Below are 15,843 nucleotides of genomic sequence, written 5' to 3' on the forward strand. Positions count from 1 at the left end.
AGTACCTCTTGTTGCTGCTCAGATGACTTGGCTTCACCTTTATCTGCATCATTCCAATTGCTAGCCTATCCTCCTCCACTTGGCGGTATACGGCTTATTACATGGAAAGTCTTATCAGGTCCTGTTCAACTCTGATCTAGAAAAAATCATCGATCTTGTCATTTATTTATTTAAACAACAGATCGAAACATTTGATATTGCCTAACATTTCATTGCGGTAAAATTTCTATGAAATTTATCTTAAACAAAACATGAAAAATTTCTCAAGCACAAAACCACAAACACGACCAAAGCTGTGCGAGTCATGCCACAACCTGCGCAAAATCTGCAGTTACCAGCATATAGCATAATCTCTAGTTTTACACATGAGGATTCGAGACTACCATCATAAGTGCAGCATGACAAAATACCGCGCTCGGAAACAGTCAGTCAGGTTGGTACATAGCAATCTGCCTTTGATAAACAACTATGCAAAAGTCTCCTTTTTGTCCCGTCGTTCTGCTGTACTGGCCTGCAGGGCCAACAAGAACACGCTGAGCAGAGGCTTCCTTCATGCTGCCTTCCTCGGCACCGCTTTCGCCCCCCTTCCGGTTCCTGATCTTGTACTTGAGCTCAAACTCGGTCATCTCTTTCTTCTTCATCTCCAGAGCCTCCTTCATGCGAGCCACCACCTCTTCAAGGCCCTCCTTGTTCCGGTGCACCGCGGGCAGCACTTCCTTGATGGTCCTTTCAACCAAGACTCCACCAATCATTCTGTAGCACCGCCTCATGGGGTCCAGGGGCTCTATGGCGCCAAGCACAAGAGAGTGCTCACTGACTTCCATTTCCAGCTCCGTGATCTTGGTGTAGAGCTGGTTCATTTCAGTGCCCATGTTTGCATAAGTGTTTGCAACCACTTGCTCGTTTGTGGGTTCGCCCCCTGCCCTGCTTACCATTTTCCCTGTGATGCACTAACAACAAACAAAGAAACCTGCGGGAGAAAATGAACATTCCTTTTAGAATCAAAACTAGGTAAAAAGTACTCCCTCCGTCCCAAAATTCTTGTTTTAGATTTGCCTAAATACGGATGTATCAAATCACGTTTTAGTATTAGATACACCGCAGAGAGTGATCCATCCAATATATGTTGTTAACTGTAACATGATGAAAACTTTGACTTGGCCTACACAAACAAGTACGCTCTGGCATATAACTGTTTCCGGAACCAATGTAAAAGATAGTTCACTAATATTTTGAGTTTATGGGCCCCACGGATCCTGATTGAGCTATAGAGGCCCACCACTAATCAGCCAACCAATACAGCAAAAAAATGTTTGAGCTAAGCAAGTCCACTGCGACTTCCTTGGAGCTCACATGATTATCTAGAACAAAAGCAAAACACCCAGCCATACATGACTATTATGGCATAAGCATTGTTCGCCTATGTATCTTGCATGACGGGCAATTTACACAAAACATTAGAGAGAGATAACATGCAATCAAGGGCAGCAATACATCTGGAGTGGTAAAACCTCTGGCAAACATGGATTCAAAGAAGAAGTTAGAAGTTACTCAGTAGACAACTTGGGGTCCATGAGAATAATTAAAAATGATAGCGGTGGTGGCAGACACGGTTAATAGGGAAAACGATGCAAAAATGTGCATCATTTTTTTGTCTCTTGAAAAGCTGTGCCACTGGCATGGTTAACCGTGTGCTTTATGGAATTTAGCGATGGTATTTGATTCCAGTAGATAAACTAGTTTAGCATCCGGTTTGGTCCCATGGTGGACACTGGACACGTTTTGTCATGTCAGTGGAAGCACCATCAATCGAGTAAATAGAATAATTCCCCTTGGCTAACACTGGCTCGAGATGGCAATGCAGCTTAACTAAGGTCAAGGCCGTGGATACATACAGAGAGTAATAAATTGGGAGCTTAATCTGGGGCAGATCTACTGGTAGTAAGTTTAAATCGTCGCTCACGTCCTACGAACGAGACAAAGGGGCATGGATATATACAAGGGCTCCCTAGCTTACCTCGCCGTCGCCGCGGCCTGCCGGGCAGGGAGGTCCTGTCGCCGCGCCACCGGGAGGAGGGGTTCTTCTACCCTAAGCCTCGCCCGCGGCGAAGCCGTCTGCTTGCCCCTGCCGCAGTCTCTGCTCTCTATTTTTTTAGGGCCGCTCTGCAGTCTCCAGTTTGGCGTTACTGTTAGAGTTAGATCTTGACCGGGTTAACGGACCGATGTACTATACACAAATTTCGGGGGTGAAAAAAGAAGAAGAAAAAAGGTTGGGTGATGGCCCAAATCGATGGGCCCGGCATGCGTCTGGTGCGAGGATTGATGAGGTGACCGGCATGCGTTGGTCGTGGTCGAGACTCGAGTCACCCAAGTGTGTTGAAAAATCTGGGCAAGAATCTAGTGTATCAGTACGCTACTTAGGAGTAAAAGCCCTCACAATTAATTGTGGTGTCCGACTGAAATTGGGTCATCCGATTTTGATCAACAATTTCTCAAAGCTCTTATTCAATTTTTTTATACTATACACTATGCTTCCTAATTTTTAAGTCCTCGCAATTAATTGAGGTCTTCAATTCAAAACTGGATAGGAGCAGCGACAGATGTTGCCTAGACGGTGGCTTTAGTCTTACTTTTGTATGACTTTGTAAGGTCTTCTGTGAATAATTAATAAAGTGACTGCATGCATCGTCCAGATGCAGGCCGGGGTCCTCCTCCATTTCTAAAAAAAAGAAGGGAAAAGCCACCCGGCTGAACTGAAACGTATGGAGGGGAACCAGATTAAGTTATATAGTTTGGGTTCCATGTTTTTCAGCTTACGACCGTATCTCTGTTTAAGCTACAGAATGCTAGCTAGGCAAACCTGATGCCAATAATAGCGCTCCAACTTTAAAACTGGAGCAAGTAGATATGGATTTATTTTTTTTCTCTCTTTCAGAATCATACCATCATCAATTTGCAACCTTGGATTTTTTACTTTGAAATGGACTTCTGATCAACTGGTTGGATATGAACCCTTATTTGTGCTAATGTGTTTATGGAGTTCTCCTACAGTTTGAGAATTTTTTAGGACCATTTGTTTAACTGAAACTAGAGGCGCGGTTATGACAATTTGTACTTAGAAGAGATCTTGAGAATACTAGAAACCTATGGACTGGAACCGGAGTAGATGAGTTCAGTTTATTGTTTTTTTTTTATCTTGGTAGCATGGGATGACCAGGAATGTTTATCGGTGCACTCTTGTATAATGTGGGATCCTTATAGTGAGACAATGTATTGAAGACAACTAACCAGACGAAACATATGGACTGAAACCGGAGTAGATGAGTTCAGTTTATTGTTTTTATTTATCTTGGTAGCATGAGATGACCAGGAAATTTATGGGTGCACTCTGTATAATGTGGGATTCTTATAGTGAGACAATGTGTTGAAGACAACTAACCAGACAGAATACTATGTTTTCTTATTTACTCTTTATACTTTATTTTTTCTATATTAAGTGTAATGTTTAGTAATTTACGGGTCTGAAGGTTGATTCTATTGTAGTTTATGGCTTCCCCGTTCTACAATTTTGATTCATATATGGTGAGCATGGCCTATTAGGAGCGACATCGTTCAAGGGAAGACGACAGTAGCTGCGTCGTTTAATGAATCAAGTGCCCAATGATTCTCATAAAAAGGGAAGGCCACTATAGTCAGGGTAAACCCTCCGCCTGAGAGTTCAACGGCGAAACTGAAACATGCATGCATTGTTCCAAGTGACAACTTGATTAAACTGAACGTGGATGGTTCTTTTATGGCGGCAACGGGACAAGGAACTAATGGGGCCATTGTAAGAGATTATCGTCCACGCATGGTTCTTTTATCTTGCGAGCGATGTCTGGAAAACTGCACAGAGGCATAAGAAACAGAAGTGGCTGCACTGTTACAGGGATTCAACCAAATACGCACCATATACCTGGGCCTGTCCTGGCTGAGACGATTGTGGTACCATGCTGATGAATTTAAATGAAAGAGCTACCAACGTGATTGAGATAGTGGGATGTTTATGGTCAGGTGAGCTAGGATTGCTAGCCGGGCGTCTGAAGGCTCCCAAAATAAGAAGGTTCATCGTGAGTGCAACTTGGGAACCCACGAGCTTGCTACCCATGCCAAACGCAACGGTGGTTTAACCTTTTGGGATGGTGACAATGACTTTATCCACCTGGTTAAATCCATGATTTATATACGTTCTGTTAAAAAAAAGGCTCGCGGTAGGTTCTTCAATAAATATTTGTATTTATTCATGACAACACACTACACATTACTAGATTTATCTAGGACGATAATGTACGTACTTGCAGACTTTCAGTTTGTTGCAATTTGTTGTGATTTTCGTATCTCCTCCACGCTCCAACCCAGTCCTCGTACATAAAGGAATGTGTCTCCGCAGTCAGCACTCACACACTGCCACAGTTGCTCGGAAAACAAAACAAAAAACACCACCACAGTCGAGAACCCCGCCGGTGCGCCGCCTCACGAGTAGGGACTGGTGCTATGTATCCTTCCTTGGCCCTAGATGAGTTAGAACTGCGGATACTTGCACAGCAAGCGGTTGCTATTTTTCTAGAAAGGCAGATTTTTTTAGGAAGTTGTATGATGCTATGTCTCTTATTTAGTTTTGAGAGAAGTGCATATTTCAACCCTGAACTCTTGCCCTAATTTAATTTACAACCCCGAACTTTAATACCGTCTAAATTACAACTCCCAAGTCTCAAAATCGGGCAGGATTCAACCCTCCCCTTTCTGTTGACCGGTTTTGACCTGGGGTGACCAGTTTTGACTAGTCAACGGGTCCAATCAGCATGCCACGTCAGATTTTTTTTTCAAAATTTCAAGAAAAAGTAAATAAAAATCTGTAAGATTAGGGAAAAAATATAAAAAAGCAAAATTCCGAAAAAATTGTTCGTGAAAAAAGCTAGGGAAAATAAAAAATGATTTTTTCTGGAAATATTTTTTTCCTGGAATGTGAGTTTTTGGGTTTTTTTTGGATTTTTTTTGGAAATTCGTTTTTTTATTTTCCGTGTTTTTCAGAAATTGGATTTCTTATTTCTTTTCCTGTATTTTTTTTGATTTTACAAGTTGTTTCCTTGGAAATTTTGCATTTTTTGCTGATGTGGCATGCTGACTGGACCTGTTGACTGGTCAAAACCGGTCAACCAGGTCAAAACCGGTCAACAAAGAGGGGAGGGTTGAATACTGGCCGGTTTTGAGAGTTGGGAGTTGTAGTTTAGACGGTATTGGAGTTCAGGGTTGTAAATTAGACTAGTCCAAAAGTTCGGGGTTGAAATATGCACTTCTCTCTTCAGTTTTTATCTTGAGTTTAGCTCTCTGCTCCAAGCAAAGCCATATCCTCCAACTAAATGGTGCATATATGAATCAAATAGAAGGAGGAGCAAGTTATGCTTGCAACTTCACTTTTCAAGTATATTCTACCTCTCGATTAATCCAGTAGCATCCAATGATTAACTGTAAAAGAAAAGTACAATATTGCTTGACGTGCATAAGGATCCTCAAGGTATATATATATATATATATTGCACAATAAATATTGACAGGTGAATTTTTTTTTTCAGCAACGACAGATGAAAGAAATATGCACCCGTTGCAACGCACGGGCATTTTTGCTAGTATATTAAAAAGGCCCAGTGCATCAGGGTGGCCCAAGAGCAGTGCATCAGGGTCACTCCTCGTTCAGCTATAAAACTGGTCAAAACTTGCTTGCGCAATCGCCTCAATGAAGAAAGTTTGAGTGATGATGTTATTTGTTTTGTGGAGAAAAAATAAATGAAAAATGTCACCAATGCTCAAGTGGTTGATTATTTCATGGCTCAAAGGAATATAACGTTAAAGGTAATTTTTAGATTTTTAGCCATCTAAGTAATTTTATTTGGGCAGTTTATTATGTTCTACTAGTAAGTTTAATTCTATTTGTATCTTGCAGGTTACCGAACTTTCTTGTCTGACAATGTACGTTGGAATTTGGAAATGCAAGACATCCTTTTCAAGTAATTTTGTCCCTTGTTTTATCATCATTGTAAGCATTTTGATAGCTACATTTTGTGTTTAAAAATCTCTTTCGATTATATTCAATAATGTGTGCTAGAAGTAATGTAATACACCTTTTATGCAATACATCATTGCTTAAAAAATTTATCCCTTGTTAAAGTGGTGCATCGAGTAACAACTGCTCCAACTCCGCCCCTGTAGCATACTATCTGTCACCACTGGAATCATTGTTACTAACTGACAAATTGGGGTCCATGGGATTAATTAAACATGATGGTGGTGCTGGCAGGCACGGTTAACAGGGAAAACGGTACAGAGTAATAAGCAACTCAAGATGCTGAACTTAATTTGTTCATTGTTCACGGACGTACAGTGGTCACTAATGAATACTAAAATGTGCGTCATTTTCTTTTATCTCTTGATGAAAACCTGTGCCACAGGCATGGCTAACCGTGTGCTTTATCAAATTTACCGATGGTATTTGATTCCAGTAGATGATAAACTAGTCAGTATCTGGTTTGGTCCCATGGTAGCCACTGGACACGTTTCGCCATGTGAGTGGAAGCAACATCAATCGAGAAAACAGAATAGTTCCCCTTGGCTAACGCTGGCTCAAGCTGCGAATGCTTAACTAAGGTCGAGGCCGTGGATACATACAGAGAGTAATAAATTAGGAGCTTAATCTGGCGCAGATCTACTGGTAGTAAGTTTAAATCGTCGCCCACGTCCTACGAACGAGACAAAGGGGCATGGATATATACAAGAGCTCCCTAGCTTACCTCGCCGTCGCCGCCGCCTGCCGGGCAGGGAGGTCCTGTCGCCGTGCTGCCGGGAGGAGGGGTTCTTCTACCCTAAGCCTCGCCCGCGGCCCGTCTGCTTGCCCCTGCCGCAGTCTCTGCTCTCCATTTTTTTAGGGCCGCTCTGCAGTCTCCAGTTTGGCGTTACTGTTAGAGTTAGATCTTGACCTGGTTAACGGACCGATGTACTATACACAAATTTCGAAGATGAAAAAAGAAGAAGAAAAAAGGTTGGGTGATGGCCCCAATCGATGGGCCCGGCATGCGTATGGTGCGAGGATTGATGAGGTGACCGGCATGCGTTGGTCATGGTCGAGACTCGAGTCACCCAAGTGTGTTGAAAAATCTGGGCAAGAATCTAGTGTATCAGTATGCTACTTAGGAGTAAAAGCCCTCACAATTAATTATGGTGTCCGACTGAAATTGAGTCACCCGATTTTGATCAACAATTTCTCAAAGCTCTTATTCAATTTTTTATACTATATATTATGCTTCTGAATTTTTAAGTCCTCGCAATTAATTGAGGTCTTCAATTCAAAACTTGATCACCTGATTTTCATCTGGTCAATAATTTCTCAAGAAGCTCTCTCATTTAATTATTTTCATTCACCATATTCCTTAATTTTGAAGCTCTTTTATTCAATTGAGATATTCAATTTTGAATTTGGTTTATGATTTTGATCGGGCCAACAAGTTTTCAAATCAATCAACACCAACCGGCTAGAAAAACATATCAACCCTGTGCATCCTCTTACCACCTACAAAAAAGAAGTGCCACCATGCGATGATACTATAGCACCAATATAGTACATATAGCCACCGACGCAGAAATTTACCCACAAAAATATGAGTTGATTAGTGCATAACATAGAATCACATCATGAATGGCCCATCAAATAACCGAATTATAAATAAACATACAACACACTCCATCATCTCCCCCACCCGCCAAACTAATATTCCACCTGTTTCAAAATACAAGGGGTATTAGTTCTGTGGAAAGTCATTTTTTTTAACTTTGACAAGTTTAGAGCCAAAAATACCGACACCCATAATATTAAGCCAAAAAATTATGAAAATTCATTTCATTACGAATCTCATAACACCAATTTGATATTACGAATGTTGATATATTTCTTCATAAATTTGATCAAACTTAAATAGGTTGGGCTTTTCAAAAAAAGTAATACACCTTATATTTTAAAACAAAATGAGTATTTCTTTTCAGAATCTCATCAACACCAAGGATGCAACAAAGCGCGCCCAACCCTTCTAGTACATGATAAGGCTAAAGCCAGTGTACTTACATCATTAATTTTCATGAAAGAGAGGCAATCCATGGGTTCAATTTAAGATGCAATTTAGTTGATGTTCATTGTGGCATTCACTGTCTGAATGCTCCATGGCAAAACTCATCAAACCAAACGAACCGGCAAGAGAAGAAGTACCGTCGCAACTTTGGTATGGTGTGCCTTTCACTGGGCCGGTACAATATCAGCATTGTGAAGTGAAGGAAATGCAAAATCAGCTGGGAGGCCCCACCTCCACAAATTTTCTATGCTGTTAAGATTGCAATGGTCACCATGGTGTAAATTGAACACCTAAAAAACAGTGAATCTAAGAGACCTGTCCTTGGGAAAGAGAAGACGGAACTAGACTTTTAAGCGTTCAAAGTCTTACACAGGGACATAATAAAGACTGAACTTGTATGTTGCGTCACTTTGTGAAGTCACCCTTTCACCCATCGATCGAGATGGATCTAGGCCTAACAATGCTTACAGAAATTATTAATTCCAACTTGAGAGTAAGATAAGAACGAAATGGCCAAGCACCAAACAGTCCGATCCAAGTCATTACTGGGTTTTATCAACCGGGTGGGTCAAGATAAGATCAAATGATGAACAAGTTGGCTATCAGATAGATCTGGTCTTACCCTGTAATGTACACCAAATAATGTATGATCAAGTTGAGTGCTGACACGATTCCATCTGCCCCCGCGCCGCTCCCTCACCGGGGCGACACGGGCGGCGAACTCCCCCCGGCCTCTCCTCACCCCACCCATCCCATCCACCCCCTCGCCATCGCCGGTAGCCTCCGGCAGGCAAAGCCTGCATGGAGCCGGGGGGGGGGGGGGGGGCTCGTGCCCCTCGTCGGCTGCTCTTTTGATGGAGAGATCTCAGGCGGCTGGTGACTGTCCGGAGCTCGTATTCACGGCGGCGTCCTCGATCATGGCAGCGGTGGTCGCTGGCGCATGGCGCGGCGTCTCCACGATGGGAGATCTGTCGCAGGCATGCGGACGCGATCTTGGCCGCCTGTGCGGGCCCGATCTGGGTCCTCGCGGGCCACTGCTGGCGCAGGTGGTGGGGGTGAGATTTGGGCTCAGCCGGCGTGCTGTGCGCCGGATCTGGTATGGCGCGGTGTTGCGGCTCAGCACGTGGGCTGATGGTGGCATCGGCTGTAGGTATCGTGGTGGTGCCACGGTCGGTCAGGCAGCGGCAGCCTGGATCCTTTCGTCCAGGCCCTGACACAGATGGAGGCAGACCGTGCACGACATGCTTGAGGGAGTCTCTTCGAACAGATCCGGGTGAAAACCTGCTCTTAGCTAGCTGCCAAGGCCGGCGGTGGCGGCGCTGTCTGCGTCGTTCCCTTCTTAAAGGCATCGCCGTGGAGAAGTTCATGGCCACACTATGCTACCTCCGGGGGAAACCCTAGATCAGTAGATCATATGACAGCAATGCTCTGGTGTCGTTTCCCTCTTGGGGGCGTCATCCTTGGAGGTGTACACATGCCGAGGGACCAGTGGAAGGTTTCTTTGGTGGAGCGGTGCTTCAGCTTACGCATTGATGGCATCGGATCTCGGCAGCATGGCGCAGTGGAGATTAGGCGTCTGATGCGCGGAGATGGACTCGCGTAGAAGGAGGAAACGTCTGGCGTCATGGTGGTGTCGATAACAGAGAGGCCTGGCAAGGTCGGTGCATCAGTTCTGTTCTGAGGATGGATCGATGGAAGATGGAGGTGACAACCCTCGCAGCGTGTGGTGCTCACTGGGAGTGTGCCAGACCGGTGTGTGACCCAATCCAGGTAGTGGCCTGGATGGGGCATCCAGCTTTAGATGTTAGACTTTAGTGCGATGTCTGTTTGGTATTAGGCCTAGACATTCGGCACACCTTCATCAAACGGATAGGAGTAACAACAGCGTTGCCAAGATGGTGGCTTTAGGCTTATTGATGTATCAACTTGTATGGTCTTTGCGAATAATTAATAAAATGGCTGCACGCATCGTCCAGATGCAGAGGCCGGGGTACATCCTCCTTTTCTAAAAAAAGGTTGAGTGCTGACATTATTAGGGCTTCGGTTTGAGCGATGCATGTACTATATTTATTTATGATGATTAACTACCAAGGACCAATTAATGGTTATACTTGACTTTTTAAAACATAAAGACTTGAGTAGAGAACACTTAGGCTGGTCATAGTGGAAGTAACTTAGCAAGTAACATAGCGCATTTCAAGACAAGTTTGCTTATGTGGCATATAGTTAATGAGGAGAGATGTGTTTGGAGTAACATAATATGTTACTGTAACATAACGCAACCTAAAGTAAAATGAGTCTATAATGTAATAAATGTTATCATCTATGATACTACTTATATGTTATTTTGCATTATAAAGGTAGTAATAAAGATTAGTGTCATATGCATGACACTAGTCTAAGTTACTCTCCACTATGACTAGCCTTAGTCACTACAAATTAAGATCGCCTGCTGGTGGCTACCTCTATCAAGTCTTCCTTCAGACATGTAAGACAAATGTAATAATTTAATGGTATGCGCTAGGCTGGTCATAGTGGGGGGTAACTTAGACTAGTGTCATGCATATGACACTAGCCTAAGTTACAATCTTCATAATGCAAAATAACATAATAGTAGTATCTTATATGGCTTCGTTTATTAGCTTGTAGACTCATCTTGTCTTGGAAAGCGCTATGCTAAAGTAACATATTATGTTACCACCTCTCATTAATTACTTGCTACATAAGCAAAAATTTCTTGGAGTGCGCTATGTTACTATCTAAGTTAGTCCCACTATGACTAGTCTTATGTTTCTTTTAAAAGTGGTACCGTTAGAGCATCTCCAGCCGCGCCCCCAAGAAGGCCCCCCAGGCGATTTTTCGGCCGCCGGCGCCAAAAAATTGGCACAGTCGCGCCCCCAAGGGTCCAGTTTTCGCCGGCTCGGGTCAAAATTGGCGCCGGCGGACCCAACCCGAACTCGGCGCGCTGGGGGTCGCTCGGGGGCACCGGGCAAATCGCTTTTGGCGCGAAGAGCCGCGAGCCAGCTGCGTCAGCGATTTGACTCCCTTCTCGCCGCTTCGTCGTCCTCATCGCCTCGTTTCCCGTGGCGAATCAATGCCAAAGCCGGAGCCGCCGCCCCCCACCGGCCACTTCGTCCTCGTCGAGCCCAAGCCGGAGCCCGGCCTCCCCGTGGAGTACGAGGAGATAGCCCGGCGCGGCTTCTCAGACGAGGACGCCCTGCGGTGGGCGCGGGACGACTACCTCCGCGACGAGATGGTCCGGCAGCGCCGGGCCTTGGAGGAGATCGCCGCCCGCAAGCGTGGGCGCGAGGACGAGCGCGGCATCGTGGTCCTCGACAGCGACGACGACGACGACACCCTCGGACCGTCCAACCCGCCGCACCAACTGGGGAAGGGATGCAGCAGGGACGGCGGCGGCGGAGATGACGACGACGACGACGGCGGCGGCGACTACACGCGGTTCTACCGCCTCCTTGGCATGTAGAACTGCAAAGGCGGGCGGCGGGCGGCGAGCGGCGAGGTAGACGTCAAGGTAGACGGCGAGGAGCGGCGATGGAGACGGCGGGGGCAGCCCGTGCTAGTTCTTTTTTTGTAAAATATGTTTAAATTTGAACAAACTCGCCGATGTTTGCGTTAAATTTAAGCCGTATTTGCGCCGTATTTGACTTTTTCAAAAAAATGTGGGCGCCGCGACTGGGGGGTATCACGCTCCCAGTGCGCGGTTTAGCGTCGGTGCGCCCCAGGGGGCGATTTTTAGCCCCTCCTGAGGGCCAACGGCTGGAGATGCTCTTAGGAATATCTTTGAATGCAATTCTAATAGTATAATTTTTTGGGTATCTAACTCGTGTATTTTGTTAGTTAAAGTGGTTGTCAAATTTACTGTCAAAACACAAGGGGGGCATGTATATCGGATGGGAGTATAGCTTGCTGGAAATGGCAATTAGAGCTACCAAATGATAAAATTAATGTGTATTAATTAATTTAACGCCCATGGGACATGTTGTATGTGTTACAATTTGCTTGTTGAGATGCCATCTAGTGATCCATTCCATACTTGTTAAAGTAAAATGCTTAGAAGTTTTGCTGGGTAGGAGAAGTAATGCTTAACTAGATGTGCTCATGTCTAAGTTCATGGAGCATTTTTTGGAAAAGGAGGTTAAAACCCCAACCTCTGCATCAATCGATGTATACATCCATCTTTATTAGTTATTCAACAAAGGTCTGACAACAACATACATCAAGCCACCCGAATTCAGCATTCACACCTACAAACTTAATAATGTGGAGAGCTCTCACTCCGATATCTAAAACCGGTGTCGTCGTCAATCCATAGCAAAGCGTATCGAAACCTACAGCCAGTGCAGCAAATCTAAAGTATACACCACATGCACACGTTTTAGAAGTCATCATCATCATCGAACCGCTGACCCATCAAAAACAGATCCGCATCATCCTTACCAGTCCGGCCATCCATTGTGTACGCTAGAATAGCAGCACAGTTGTATATACTATAACAGCAGCGCGGCCTGACGGGCATGGCTATAACCACCAGAGAAACTATTTGTATAGATCAATATAGCCTACACTTAGCTGGTTCCATTTACAGGCAGGTACAAGGAAAATGGCAGAATAAGTTATCTCATGCTATATACATACATCGAAGTAGCGAACATCGGTAGCTACATAAAAATATAGCACAAAGTAAAGACGGAGTAGACAAAGGCCGTAGTGAAATAATTGGCAGCTATACATATAGTAGTCGAGCAAAGAGGGGAATATGTTACACACGACAATCATTATTCAGTTCTAGAGCAATATAGCCTACACTTAGATACACTTAATATGACGAGGGGCGGCCTCTTGTGAGGTTTGCCACAAATCAACCAAATAGCTATTGCTGTCACTTTCTAGGTCAGATAAATGCGGGGTTTCGATAACTGCCACACATGTGGTGTATCGGGTAGTTGTGTCACACGTCTCGTGTGACATGGACAGCAACCAGCTCACACACCTACGTGTGGGCAAAACAACTAATGCCCACACACATCTTTTTTTCCCTTCTGAACCCTCTCACACGCGTGTGTGTGGACGAAGTTGATAACGCCCACACGCCCGTATGTCAGGCCTCGTACTCTTCTGGTCCCGCACGCGACGCGTGACGCCCACCGCGCGCCCGCAGTTGCCATGGTCCAGACCCTCGTCCATGTTCGTTTATCTGCAGTTGCCATGTCACTGAACTACGGTTGCCATGTCGGACAACTGCAGTTGCCATGGTTGCTCAACTGGAGTTGTCATGTATGGTCTGATCTAATGTAGTTGCCATGATTTCATAACTTTAGGAGTTGCCACATACTAACACTAGGCAGTTGAGAGAGTTGTCATGTGCTAACAAGCATGCTAGGGCAGTTGCCATGTAAAAAGGAAGAGTTGCCATCTGCTTACGTGCACGTTAGGGCAGTTGCCATGTACGTGCACGTTGGGGCAGTTGCCATGTATCATGCAAAAACACATGGCAACTCGGTAAAAGACAGTTGACATCTGCTTACGTGCACACTAGGCAGTTGCCGTGTACCCTGCAAAAACACATGACAACTCGGGTAGAAAAAGAGAGTTGCCACCTGCTTATAAAGCACACTAGAGGCAGTTGCCATGTGGGCTGCAAAAACACATGGCAACTAGCAGCTTACGTGTGGGAGAGAAGACGGACGTGTGGGCGAGATGGCAAATGCCCACACACCAACCCTTGTGCGTGACTGAAAATTGGTGTGTGGGTGAACTGCTAAACGCGCACACACCGGCCCCTCCGTGTGATAAAACGAATGTGTGGGCGAACTATGTCACACACCACACACACGCCTTGTCCTACGTGGCACAGAAAATCAGCCAGATTGTGTCAAGATTCGTGCATATAGTACTGGACGATAATGGATGTGTGTGGTCGAGATGGTCAACGCCAATACATGTGGGCGTTAACATTTTCGTAAATGTGAGGCCTTCTATGCATGCACATAGTAACTTGTCACAGGTTGTAGCACTTGAATGCAGCCAATTTTTATGTCAATCCCATTATTGCCAGAAAGGCCAGCGACCATCGGGCCATGGCCCCGTGCTCGCAAATCTCCAGCACTGCTATTGCTTCCGAGTCAACAAAGTTTCTTTTGCAGGGAATAGAAAATTTGCGTTGCATAGCAATACATTTTGGAAAGAAGAGGGAGTACACATAAATAAGAATTATATATTTGGTCACCCTATGACGGCTTTCTCTTTCATCATTGCTTGATATGTATCCAAGTCTCATGAAACAGTAATTCAAAATTGAGAGTAAGATATCAAAAATGCCAAGTGTATTGTACTACTCTTTCTTAGATGTCGATACATCTCCCCTTTATTTTACAGGAACCGAAACAAGTTGCCCTATTTGTGTATGCATGAACCAATTAGTTACAATTGACTGTACAAAATAGGGAAACGAGCAAAAGACGCACCTTCCTCGCTAAATATGTAGTCCTAAACAAGACAGCGCACCAGCAAAGTTTCTTTGTAAATTTAAGTCAAATTAATGTATATTGACCAAAAGATGCTAGTAGAGCCTACTGGCAATTGATGGCGATCGGGAGATGAGCTATATGTGCCAAATGAATGACGAAGACCACGGTACTATTTTTATGCCTACGAGATGTTGTCATCTAGCAACCACTAGGTATTTAGGACAAACTAGCACAGTGCATCACCCATATAAGCAAGGGCGACATCTTAGTTATCTGTTGTTTAAGACAAGGTACTAAGTATAAGAGCATGCACATTCTTAAAGCCATAGAGATATCTTAATTTCGCTATCATAGTTATGTAATTACTTCCTTAATAACTATATTGCTTTTACCATGAATTTATTTTGAAAAGTGATAGCACACTACACACTATTAAAAATACATCATTTTGTCCCAAATACCCTAAAAGAATCCAACAGATTGTACTACCTCTTTTTATTTCTTAAGCACGGTCCTCAACGGCTGATTCGTTAAAAAGGTTAGCAGAGAGTTGCCCAGTTAATTAACACAAACACGGACGAAGATCGTTACAACATTCCCACAAAGATAGGCAACCGGTCGATCTGGCTACCCACAAGACCCACCCACACACACACACCGTTGAAGAGAGGACTAGTAAATAGACAACTTTCTGAAAACCCGCTACATATCTTCCTTAAATGCCACGTCCTTAGTAATTTTCTTTGTGGAAAAGGAGTGTTCAATCTAGCCACATCTCATGTTGCACCGTATAGCATAGCAGTACATATTCAAAATTAGTAATGTATTCTTTATCTATTGTTTGTCAATTGACTCTACGGGAGATTTAGCCCTTGTTTGTATGGTAAAAGGCAATAGAAGAGGAATTGCATGAGAGGGACTCGGTTTCGTGGTTGTTCTCCGCAAGAAATACATTTGGAAGATCAAAATGCCGTTAAGAATAAAGATTTTCATGTAGTACTTAGACAGCGGTCTGATTTTATGAAGGAAAATCTGGCAAAACACCGAACGCTGTCTACTATAGGATATTTGAGTGTGTCATGTAACCTTATAATCGAATTATTGGCTTGGCCTTTTTCACTTAAAAAGTCAGATGGTTGCTATGTTGATTTCATAAAGTTTATTCCGCACATCGACTGATGCAGATGCAGGTCATGGGGTTT

General features: G+C 44.1%; 1 protein-coding gene across 1 annotated transcript; it reads right to left on the reverse strand.

The window, feature by feature from the left end:
• Window positions 1-425: 425 nt before the first annotated feature.
• Window positions 426-935, reverse strand: LOC125518174 (probable prefoldin subunit 2). Its single transcript, XM_048683098.1, has one exon. The coding sequence runs from the start codon at window positions 933-935 to the stop codon at window positions 426-428; it is 510 nt and encodes a 169-aa protein (XP_048539055.1).
• Between the last annotated feature and the right edge of the window lie 14,908 nt (window positions 936-15,843).

Source organism: Triticum urartu, chromosome 7 (genome assembly GCF_003073215.2).
Source record: "Triticum urartu cultivar G1812 chromosome 7, Tu2.1, whole genome shotgun sequence".
In the NCBI taxonomy this organism is placed as follows: Eukaryota; Viridiplantae; Streptophyta; class Magnoliopsida; order Poales; family Poaceae; genus Triticum; species Triticum urartu.